Below are 11,390 nucleotides of genomic sequence, written 5' to 3' on the forward strand. Positions count from 1 at the left end.
CCCTTCCAGCCCTAATGTCTATGAAATCTATGAAACACTTGAGCATGTAGAATATTTTAGCTCCATTGTCTACTTTTGTAATATAATTGTACTCCATTTAACTGCCTCATAATTGGTGCCAGAAATGATGGACAAGAAGTTAAGAACTTTGAAGATGAATGGAATTAGTTTCAGTGGTAGCATTAAGTGTGTTGGGTACTTAATAAGCATTGTTTACATTTAGTTAGGATAAGTGCATAGTCTTTTTTCAGGCCTGAAGCTGTGCCCTTATACCAAATCGGATCTGCAAGGAGGCCCCATATGGAGGGGGTAAAGACTTGCAACGGCTACTGGCTAAAGGTTGTCAACCCCTGAGTTTACTATATGTTTTTGAATAGTTGATCTGAAATGAACTTTGTTTTGATATTTGTTGTACTTCTGCGTCTTAGCAGGATTAACACTACTTAAGTAACTCTTTGCTCTTATTTCAATTCCATATTTATACAGGGAAAATTTCGCTGAGTACAACTGACTAAGGAAAATCCTCTGTCTCTCTCCCAAAAGTATGAGTTGAGTCTGAGGCAAAGTTTGTAGACAAATAGAAGAACAATAAAAAGCGAGGGATGGAACTTGAAGAACTAATGTTGCATGGGTTTCTGTAGGGGGAAAGAAAGCTCAGCCCTGAGACTTGAGCTTGATGCAGAAATTTCAGATAAATTCTTTGGCTTATTGTGCTGGATCACAGTGGTCCTTTCTAATCCACAATCCAATACGTGTAGAAACAGTTCAGCTTCCCCTTCATCCTTGGACTCAGGTTAAAGTATGGACAAATGTACATTTTAGCCATTTTAAAGGGGGCCCCTGCCACGCATTATACTTAAGACATGATTAATCAATTAATTATGTCTTAAGTTGTAACCCAGCTACACATTTAAAGCAATTAATGGCATAATAAAACAAGGAATAAGTCACAAAGTTATTTTACAAAAGATGTGTAAGAACTTTGTGGCCGGCTCTTATCACACTATTTATTGAACATGTGGCCAGGTATGCCTTTCTGGCTGAGAATCCCATCAGCTGATGGGGCTCCCAGCCATGGGAACGTATGGTGCACCCCTGAAGCTGGGAGCCCTGTCAGCTGAGGGGGCTCCCAGCCTCAGGAGCTTCACGCTTGCAGAGGGAGCCTGGTTTCATGATCCCAGGCTCCCCCTGTACTAGCAGTAAGGCATGATGGGATATCAGATGCTCAATCCCACAATCACATCTCCTCCCATGCACATGTAGCGTGAGAGAAAGTGTGATTGTGTGGATCGTGCATCAGTTTCCATTGCACTTTTACCTGTACAGCTCGCAGGGGCTGTAGTGACATAATGTAATGAAATCGCCCTTAGTTTGACCTGGAAGCAGGGTTGAAGTTGAAGTAAATTTGCTGCACTTCTGTGTAGGGTGGCTATCACAGCAGACATTCCAGTTCTCTGCTATTCTGTCCTCTATTCATACGACACCTGACGCCTTTATGTCCTCTATTTTTTCCCTTGGAGAGAGAAATAGAGGACATAAAGGTATTCAGTTTCATATCAATAGAGGACAGAGGACAGTCGGACTCCTCTATGATGGCCACCCTACTTGTATGACTAAAATGGGACAGATGTAACGGTTGCATCTCTCTGTATCCTTTGTTGATCTCCTCTGCCCTAATTTGTTATGAGCAAATATATAATGGCGCCCCCAAGCACGATCTCTGAATTTGGAATATCTGGTGGTGGGGTTTTTTTGTCTTCTCACAGGTGCTGCCTTTACAGAAGGTTTGTCTAGTGGCTTAAGTACTTCTGTGGCTGTGTTTTGCCATGAATTACCACATGAGTTAGGTAAGACAGCATAATATTTGAATAGGGTAAACCTATTAAATAACTGGTGGGGGTGGCTGTTTTAGGGATGGTGTGTTTATTGTTTTACGGCATGGTTAAAACTTCTACATTTCCTGATCAGGGTCAGAAATGTTTTCACTAAGTTTGCAAACATCTGGTTTAGTTGATGAACGTTGCTTTTGGCAACAAATTTATTTGTAAATTCATACTAAAAATCTTCAATTACATTTAAGTGAGTCATTAGGTCTGCAGATATTTGCAATTACTGCTGTATTTCTTATATTCTTCTATGGCTGATTTACACAACTATTCAGTATAGCGTAAATTGTGACTATATTTAATAGAAAATACAAGTTTAAATTGTTTTTTGTAATTATGTTTAACTTGATTCTTCAAATGTCCTCACTAAGAAAATGAACGTTTAATAGGTCAGGAAAAAATCATCTTAGAACCCTTTAAAATATGGCTCTAGTTTTAGGGCATGAAAAATAGTTTTCATCCAAAGTCTAATACGTGGGGATATAATTTGGAACTCCAAATGTTATGTTTTTCTGGTCAAATCCAATTAATCCATGCACTTAAGAATACATGTACCACTAGGTTATGGAGTTTGGTCCTTTCCTCAGTAACGTTAATGGGAATTTCATTGGGGTATTCATTTCCGAAATGGAGGTATCTTGTTAACAGAAGCAGCCAGTTAGTTCTGCTAAGGGAAGAAAATACATGACATTGTTTAGAGTACATATTTGCGTGGTCTTAAAATGGGATTTGATAGGAATCTCAATGCAGTCTCTTAGCTGGGAATGTTGATGCTATAGGAACTTGAGGGTGGTGGTATAAAATGGAGAGGGGGTAGAAGTGGGGTTTAGGAGGGAGTGGAATCCCATAAAAAGTGGTCTGTTTATCAGACTTACCATGTTTTGTAAACCTTGATGTGTAATCGGTAAATGGCATGCAACATGGCAACTTTGCTAATCACAAATTCAAAATGTCATAAGAGTATTTAACCACTCCCAGCTCTTTTGAATTAAGGCAATTACTGAAGCTGGTCAGATGTTTTTCAACTCAATAAGCTTTCAAGAGAAAATGCCAATTAATTAAAATTGAAACATTTTGTGATAGGTCCAGGAATTTATCAAAACAGAGCCTAAGAACTCTGAAAATGTTGAAGTTGAGGGGATGTCAAAACACTGGACTTCTTGTTTTGAAATTCAGAACTAACTAATGTAAATTAAATGGTCAGGGAAACCACTTTGAAATTATCCCAGTATTTTGATTGACCCCAAACTGAGCATTTTGGATTTCTGTTGTGAGAAAAGTGGTCCACAACATTCCAGTTATTAATAATGCTACTAAAATTAAGAAATTGAGAGTCACTTATGTAGATAAGAGAAAAGTCCTTTACCCCAAAGTTCAGTCATTACTTCAGAAATTTGGAGCAGTCAGTGGGTAATTAGAATTCTGAAAGCACACTGTGACTCTTTTTTTTTTTTCAAAATCAGATTTATATGGTTCTCAATGATGTTCAATATTGCAATAGGTTTTGACTTAAAATAATTGTATTAACGCTAATATTGCACCAATAAACCAAAATTGTAACTAAAACAAAATTCTAAGAAGCTATAAGTAAAATTTTATTAAACTAAAATCCTGTACACTATAGACTGCAACTTCGAAGCTATTTTTATGTTTGTTCTTTGGCTCATCTGCCCTTAAATGAGAAATCTTTTTAATTTTGAGGAGGAAGGCTTTTAGAAAAAGGAAGTAGGTGGCTTAAAAAGAGCTCAATATTCTGAGGGGTAAAAAGAAGTTTTATTGAAAGTGTTTAAGTAGATACATGAGGATGAAAGAGATAATCTTTTCTCTTTCTTTTTTTGTCCTGTAGGAGACTTTGCTGTACTTCTGAAAGCTGGCATGACTGTCAGACAAGCTGTTCTATATAATGCTCTGTCAGCTATGCTTGCATACCTTGGAATGGCAACTGGGATTCTTATCGGTCACTATGCTGACAACGTTTCAATGTGGATATTCGCACTTACTGCTGGTTTGTTCATGTATGTGGCTCTTGTTGATATGGTAAGTATTAATTAAAACTACTTGAATTCTACGCAGCTAATTCAGGTGTCAAACTAATACGAAAACAGTACCAATACCCCCAAATTCATCCTCTGCAAAAATATTCATGATCTGTATTACTTATCTCTTAACTTAAATATTGATATCCTTAATTTTGTTGTTGGAAAACTTTGAAAAATTAACAGAATTATTTCATTTCTATGAAATACGCAAATAGGAAAATATGTATTATGAACATAGTGCACAATAGATAATCATCCCTTTGCCATAAACTTGTAGTGGTGGTTGGAATCTTTTCTGCTTTTTAAAGCAAATTTCACCTGGAAGGAACCTGATCAGCTTTTTAAAGAATGTTGAAGCATCCCAATTTAATTGGTCTGTTAGTTAAAATTGTGTAGTTGTAAATATTGGACCAAAGGGGCCTCTCAGGCTACTAAATCTAATCCCCTGTATAGCAAGCAACCATTTATCCACATTGAAACTACTCCAACCTTATGTGGATAATGTGTGTTTAGAAACTTACTGTGTAATAAGAAAAGTCTTCTATCAACCAGGTAACTAGGAGACATGTTTAATTTGGTATGATTGTTCCTAAAAATATTTCAAGCCTAGGCCTTTGTAACATCACCATTGGTTTCCTAGTTAGGAACTTTTAGGGTCAGATTATAATACTTTTTTACTGATGTCAAGTTAACCACTTTACTCAGTGGGTGGGCTAGTGAAGGCCATGGGACTACTCGGGGATTAAGGTAGTCTTCATGGTTAAGGATGGCAGAATCTGACTGAGGGAGTGAGTCATGATGCATGGCACTATTTTGAAAGTGTTTAACGTTAATTTTTACAATTATTATTTACATAGGTGCCTGAAATGCTCCACAACGATGCGAGTGATCATGGATGCAGTCGCTGGGGATATTTCCTGTTACAGAATGCTGGGATCCTGTTAGGCTTTGGGATTATGCTGCTTATCTCTGTGTTTGAACATAAAATTGTATTCAGCATAAATCTGTAACTGATTGCCTGTTAAATTTGGTGCTGATGTGTAATAGGCATCTTTTTATATTAATTACTGTAGCTGTATAGTACAGCTGTAGGACTGTAGCTACTGTACATGAAAGGTAGGCTTTTCATAGACTAGGCATTTTTCATCTGTTTCCTTTTTCCAGAAGTAAAATTAGAAGTGTTAACTACTTACATGTGAATCTTAGTTTAGTAAATAGTACAAGGCATAGATAGCTATACTCTGTGAAGCATGGCGAAAGTGCCAAATCTAAAAAGGAATATTTTTTTAGGTTTTTTTTTTACTTTAAGTTATTAAGCTTTTTGTAAACTTATATATTGCATGTAATTTATGTAAAATCTTGCCGCTGTGTCTCTCTTTTTTTACTGAAATGATTTGCTGGTATAAACAAATAAAACAGTTGTTGTGCTATACAACACAAAAGTTGTCATTTTTACAATATATAATTATTTTATTGATGAGAATTTTAAAATGGAGAGAATGAGTGTAAAAGGTGCATTGTGAGGATAGCTCAGAGATTAATTTGCTAGATAGAACGTTAGTATCTTATCTAGTTCTATGATATGGCCACAGAAATCTATAATTGTTATATGTATGAAACTGAAAACTGGTTTAGAGTTGAAGAATAGCAGGGAACACATTTTTGGAGGTTTGGTTTAATTTTTGGAGGTTTGGTTTAATTTAAAATAGTGTTGCAGGGTGTAACCTGGTTCAAGTTAAAATTTTAAACTTGCCATTACAAAGGAACTCCATATATTGGAGGGAGAGGTAGTTAGCTGTGCTACCCAGCTCACTTTACACTAAGATGCAGCTACACTAGGCTACAACTTGGTGTAAAGAGCCCACTTGCCCCACTTCCCTGCTGGCCTGGATTAGGCCCCCTGCCCTCCCCAGCACCCCAGATCCTTGCTCACTGCCCCCACTGACTTGTGGCTGCTTGTGCTCTCTGTCCTGGGAGAGGAGACAGGAAAGAGTTAACCTGCCTCCTGCTGCTGCTGCTCTCTGGGCCAAAGGAGCAGCAGCCCTGCAACAGGAGTAGCTGGACAGGCAAGTTAACCCTTTCCTGCCTGCTTCTCTGGGACAGACATTGCAGGCAGTCACAACTAAGTAATACCCAGAGGATGAGGAGGTGGCAGGGGGATGCCCTGACCGGTGGGGTGGGGGGAACAGGGGAAAGCCCTTGGGGATCAGGGGGGAAGCCTGGAATGGGAGTGGGGGAGATTCTTACCTTTCAGTTCTCTAGGTCCCTGCCCGCTGTTCCTAACTCAAGCTAGCACTGACATGAATCAACAATTGTGTAGCTCCCAGCATAAAGTGTAACAAGGCCCTGACATTACACAGAAGTCTGTAAGATGCTACCCTATCCTGCCTAACTGGTTCAGAGGCATGAGCTTTTATAGGTGGCAGCCCACTTCATCAGATAATGTAACCTGCAAAAGCTCAAGCTTGTTTGAATGAGTCCAATATAGGCAGAAGGTAGGGCAGGGTAGCACTCTATAGACTTTTTTACTTTAGAGCAGTGGTTCTCCACCTTAGACTCCAGGTGTCCCTCTAACTTTTGTGAATTGAGTGACACTTTGTTTCTAAAACTTTTATTTTGGAGCCTACCTTCCTGTTAGGGATGTGAATGGTTAAATGATTAATCATTTAACCAGTCAGCCAGTGATAACTGGTTCTAGCTAACTGGTTGTTTTAACCTGAGGCTGGGTACAGTCTGGGAGGGAAGGGGGAAGATGGAACCAGAAAGCTGCAGGGCAGGAGGAAGGGAGAGAAGAGCCAGGAGGGGAGGTATGATTAATACCTAGGCTCCGTGACCCTGGTGCAGCCACTTGCAGCCTTCCTGCTGCCTGCCATGAGCAGACCAGGCTCCAGGCAGGCTGCCAGAGCACAGGCTGCAAATGGGTCTACAGAACCTAGCTATTAGGTATTAGTGACACCTCCCCCTCCCACCTGTTCTGCTGCAGCTGGCCCCAAGGATGCTATGTGCTGGTGGCTGCAGTAGGCTGGTAAAGCCCTTCTCTGACTACTGCTGCCTGTGGCTTCCTAAGATATGCTGCTGGCCTGGGGGAGCTTGGCAATACTCTGGCCCCCAGCTCCCTGTGCCACTCTAGGCAGGTGGATGCAACCCCTCCTCCAAGGGAGAGTGGGACAGGTAGCCAGCCTGCAGCTCAGCACCCCTTAGTCTGACTTTGCAGAGCTGTGGGCTGGAGCCCAGTGTCACTATGCCAGTCCCCCATGCAGTGCCTTCTGCTGCTACAGCTGCTGCAGGTATGACAGGGGCAAGATTGAGGTAAGCAGGTACAGGGCGACACCCCTGGGCCTCTGGTCCAGCCCCATGGTGTGCCCCGCCTGCCCCATCCATGGCCAAACTTGGGCTCAGAGAGGACCCACCAGCCTAGCTTGTTGTGGGGGCATTGCTGATTTCATCATACCTGGTGGGGGCTGGAAGCACCCCACTGGTGCTGGGTTTGGCAGCGGTGCCCTACAGACCAGGCTGAAGGTTACCCTACTGAGTAAGCCTGCTGTAATTGCAACAGGTTAAATGGATGTTTTTAATATCAGTATTTACATCCCTACTTCCTGTACAGGGCCCAGGCAGTAGGAGGGGTGAGCCTCTATCTCCTCATACTGTTACCTATACTACAGGTAACCTTGTGGGTAGGTGACTGATAAGAGACAGAAACAGGCCTACAGCCCAACCTTTTATTTGCTTTCACTTTAAAACATGAAAACAAACATTTATATCAAAGTCTATCTGGCTACCCACAACAGCACAAAGTTGATTCTCATCTATACCAGGTGGGGAGATTTGAGAGGAGGGAGGCACACAGATTGGCAGCAGGTCTTGAATTTGCAGTTCTCCAAATTTCCCCCCAGCCCATGCCTTATAAATGGCTGGTTTTAATATTCTAATAAATGATCCTGATTGGTTTTATTTAAATGTCTTTTTTCACTGAAACTTTTGGAACCGAACTGAACTGGACTTTTGTGGGCTTGGAAGGTGGCAATTATCTGGGATTTATATCCTTAGGAAAGAGGGAGAGTTTCTTATCACCTTTCCTTCTCCATTGTAGAATGCTGTTTCTTCTTTATCTTCCTTTATGGTCTTCTCTGAGAGGCTGTTTTTGTTTTTACAGATTATCTAAACATCTTAACAGAAATAGATCTACTATAGCAAAATAACATCTCATACACTTGGTTACATCAATCACTGCTGCTACTACTTTAAGATAAAGCTATGATATAGCATATATGGATTATTTAATATACTGTCTTCTCTTACCTCCTTTAGGCTTTGTGATTTGTTTAACTGTGCTCGATGATTTCCTTTACTTCCTGACCAAGTTAGTCATCACATCTGCAAAGGCACACTGCAGTTACTCAAAAGCAGGTTTGGGGCCTTCTGCTTAGCAGCACTTCTGCAGCTTAGCCTAGGCCGCTTGAAAATGGTCAAGGCTAACAACAATACCCAGGACCGGGCTGTGTGTGTCAGAGAAGGGGCAGTGGTCAGCCAGGCTGTGTGCGTTTAGCTCTTCACATCCACATCATCCATAAGGATCATTGCTCTAGACTGCTGTTAACACTATTGCAACTTCCTGACTTTTTCAACAAAGTGGCAGTGAGCTACTTGGAGAACTGGAAATAAAATGGCAGTCTTGTAACTAAATTAAGAAGAACAGTCACTGATGCACCAAATCACTTGAGTTAACTGAGGAAGGAGGTTAAAAATAGGAGAAACTTAAGTCTGAGAACCAGGGGAAGTTTTTTGAAACTGAAAATTGTTAGGTTACAATTTTTTTTTAAATCAGGTAGAAAAAGCACTAGGAAATAGACATCTTTCATTTGCAAGGGAGATAGAATAGTCATTAGTACAGATGAGCTTTTCTCTCATTTTGTATCTAAATAAATTTATCAGTCAGTATTTCTTTAATCAGAACATGATTGAACAAAACTTACTCCTGTTTCAAATCCCCAGCCAGGGCAGAATTTTGAGCAAATGGATTCACATGGATTCTGAGCAAATATCAACTTTGGCTGGAAGGGTATTTTGGATCAGCATGGTAGATCAGTTTGTAAGAACTGCCATATCAGATTAGATCAGTGAAGCTCTGCTCTGGATCTTAGTCTTCAAAAACTTGTGGATGCATTTTTAGCTGCTCCATTGAAAATCAGAGCAGAGTGCAAATGCATGGCAGAAGCTCAGTTATTCAGATTCTGTGGGAGTTGTATGTGTCTGCTAAAAACTCCAAGATTTAAATTGCAACTGTTGCAACCTGTAATTTTAAATTATTAAGAATGTGTGACTTTTAAATACAGCAAAAATGATGGTCCATACTCACCCAAGGATCATTCTAAATATTGGCACCTTCAGCCATTTGATTTCTATTATTTCATTTACCTTGAGATCTAAAGGAGAGCTCGTTCCCAGTTGAAAAGCAAGGCTAATATGATATTAAAACATACCACTCTTCAATTTACTCATCTAATCCAATGCATCAATAATTTTCAAGTAAGTTTATTACTGTACACAAATCAAGGTTTTCATATGTACCCATCACGGGTTTTCCTTTTAGCTCTTAATAAGGACAGATGTTTCTTCTTGCTGTTCTGATTCTTTAAAGTTCTGTATTCTTGAAAGCTATACCAATGACTTTTCACTACTAATATAGAATACTAAAATACACTATACCCTGATAGCTTAGTATGTTAAAATAGAGGTTCTCAACCAAGGCCCTTGGCCATTATGTGTGGTATGCTTAAAACACCACCAGATGGCAGCTTCACTGGCTCCCTGTGCAGCTGTCTCCCAAATTAAAAGGTAACACTACAGGGAGCTGAGACTCCACACCCTATTAAGTCAGATAATGAAATGAAAGGGAAGGTAGAATTTAAATCTATCACCCTCAAGAGAAGAATAGCAAAGCTAGTAGGCAGAGGGGGGCGGAAGAAAACCAATGAGAGCCGATGCTGCTGTACCTTTATGAATATACAAGAAAGTGTGGGAAAACTGGAGAAGGTGCAGAGATTGTGGTGTGGTACAACCAGCCAGCTGCTTTGATGCTCCAGCAGTTTGCACTGTATTGCTCTGCGGGCAGTCTACCTCTGGAACTGCAAGGACTCTCACTGTTTCAAGAGAACTCTGTCTGCTAGACACCATTTAGCACCATATGAAAAATGCAAAATGACACAACAGTCATTATCATGTTCTAAGAATGATTGCCTCTAAGCCTCCCCTTGCCCAAAGGAAATGACCAATAGCTGTAAATAAATATTTTTGATTTAAAAGGAGACATCACTGTACCAGATCTGCATCATAACCTTTGCATTTCACATTCAGTCTTTGGCGGTAATGGGTAGGAGCTTACTACCACGCCCAGGCAATTTTTTTTTATGCTGTAGGCTGCCTTTTCCTTCTCAGTCAGCCAATCAGCTAGCATTAGAAACATGTACAGAGAGAGTGTGATGAATATATAATAGCTACACCCAGGATCTCTCTGAGGGTTTTTATTCAAAGAAGTACAGGAGAAACCAAAGCAAGTTCCTCCAAACTATATGCTGGTTTGTTGGGACATTATCAATCAGCCAACACTACCTACAGCAGCTAAAAACAGCAGTGAACAGGTAGGCATAAGCCTCATGGTTTGAGGCAAGTTGCAGACTCCCACCCCTCTGCTTTTGTGTGGAGCTTTTATCCCTTCAGGTTCAGATTTCTGTATTCCTGGCCATTCAAACCATCCTAATCATTTTTTGGCAGATTGAAAGGAGCAGGGAAACCAAGTCATGGCCTGTCACTATTGTTTTTTCCTAGGGTTGCCTTAATAGCATTGGGTGTCAGAGATGGGGGCCGAAGGCCCTGGCCCCCCTTGGGAAGAGGGCTGTCAGCTGAAATGCCTAAAACTTTCCACACATCCATCACCTTAGCCCCCCCCAAATAAAAACTGGCGCCTACACAGTACATTGGCTGTGACACCAGGTCTGTGCCTCTCCTCCCTCTCGAAACTGTTCCCCACCATCCGCTTCACACTGCGATTCAGACTGAACTGCTCCTGGCGCCAGTGTCTGGGGAGGAAGGCAGTGAGCACGGGCTCCCAGCGATGCTCACATCCCCTGGGAAAAGCCACGGCATCACCTGGCAGCAAGCGTGAGCCTGGGCTGAGCTGCGGTTCCTGGGGGGGAGGGGGGGTCCCCGGGACCCGCCTCCCCGCACAGGCGCTGCCGGCAGCTGCTTGTGCTCCCCTAGACAGGCGCCGGAAGCCGGCGAACCCCTCAGCAGCAGTAGCAGCGGTACTTCCGCCCTTAACCCCACCAACCAATCAGCGGCTTCCGGCCCGTGTACGTCACTCCGCAGCTGCGCCGGGCGGTGCGCGCATTGCTTGGCCCTGATTGGCTCCCGCTTCCCGAGGGGGCGTGACGGTCATGGCTGCGGCGCCGGGCGTGACGGAGCG

The 11,390-nt window shown here is 41.7% G+C and overlaps 2 protein-coding genes across 5 annotated transcripts in view; both read left to right on the top strand.

The window, feature by feature from the left end:
• Positions 1-5,360, top strand: part of SLC39A6 (solute carrier family 39 member 6) — a 27,721-nt gene extending 22,361 nt beyond the window's left edge. For all 4 annotated transcript variants that reach the window (XM_019509185.1, XM_019509184.1, XM_019509187.1 and 1 more), the window contains 3 exons: positions 1,767-1,847; positions 3,733-3,923; positions 4,783-5,360. In XM_019509185.1, coding sequence (XP_019364730.1) covers positions 1,767-1,847; positions 3,733-3,923; positions 4,783-4,935 — 425 coding nt within the window. In that variant the 3' untranslated portion in view covers positions 4,936-5,360. The remainder of the gene's footprint in view (positions 1-1,766; positions 1,848-3,732; positions 3,924-4,782) is intronic.
• Positions 5,361-9,909: 4,549 nt separating this feature from the next.
• FAM206A (family with sequence similarity 206 member A) overlaps positions 9,910-11,390 on the top strand; it is a 40,694-nt gene continuing 39,213 nt past the window's right edge. The window contains exons 1-2 of the mRNA XM_019508731.1: positions 9,910-10,022; positions 11,294-11,390. Of these exons, the coding sequence (XP_019364276.1) occupies positions 9,910-10,022; positions 11,294-11,390 (210 nt within the window). The remainder of the gene's footprint in view (positions 10,023-11,293) is intronic.

Source organism: Gavialis gangeticus, unplaced genomic scaffold (genome assembly GCF_001723915.1).
Source record: "Gavialis gangeticus isolate Ggan-Ray unplaced genomic scaffold, GavGan_comp1, whole genome shotgun sequence".
NCBI lineage: Eukaryota > Metazoa > Chordata > Crocodylia > Gavialidae > Gavialis > Gavialis gangeticus.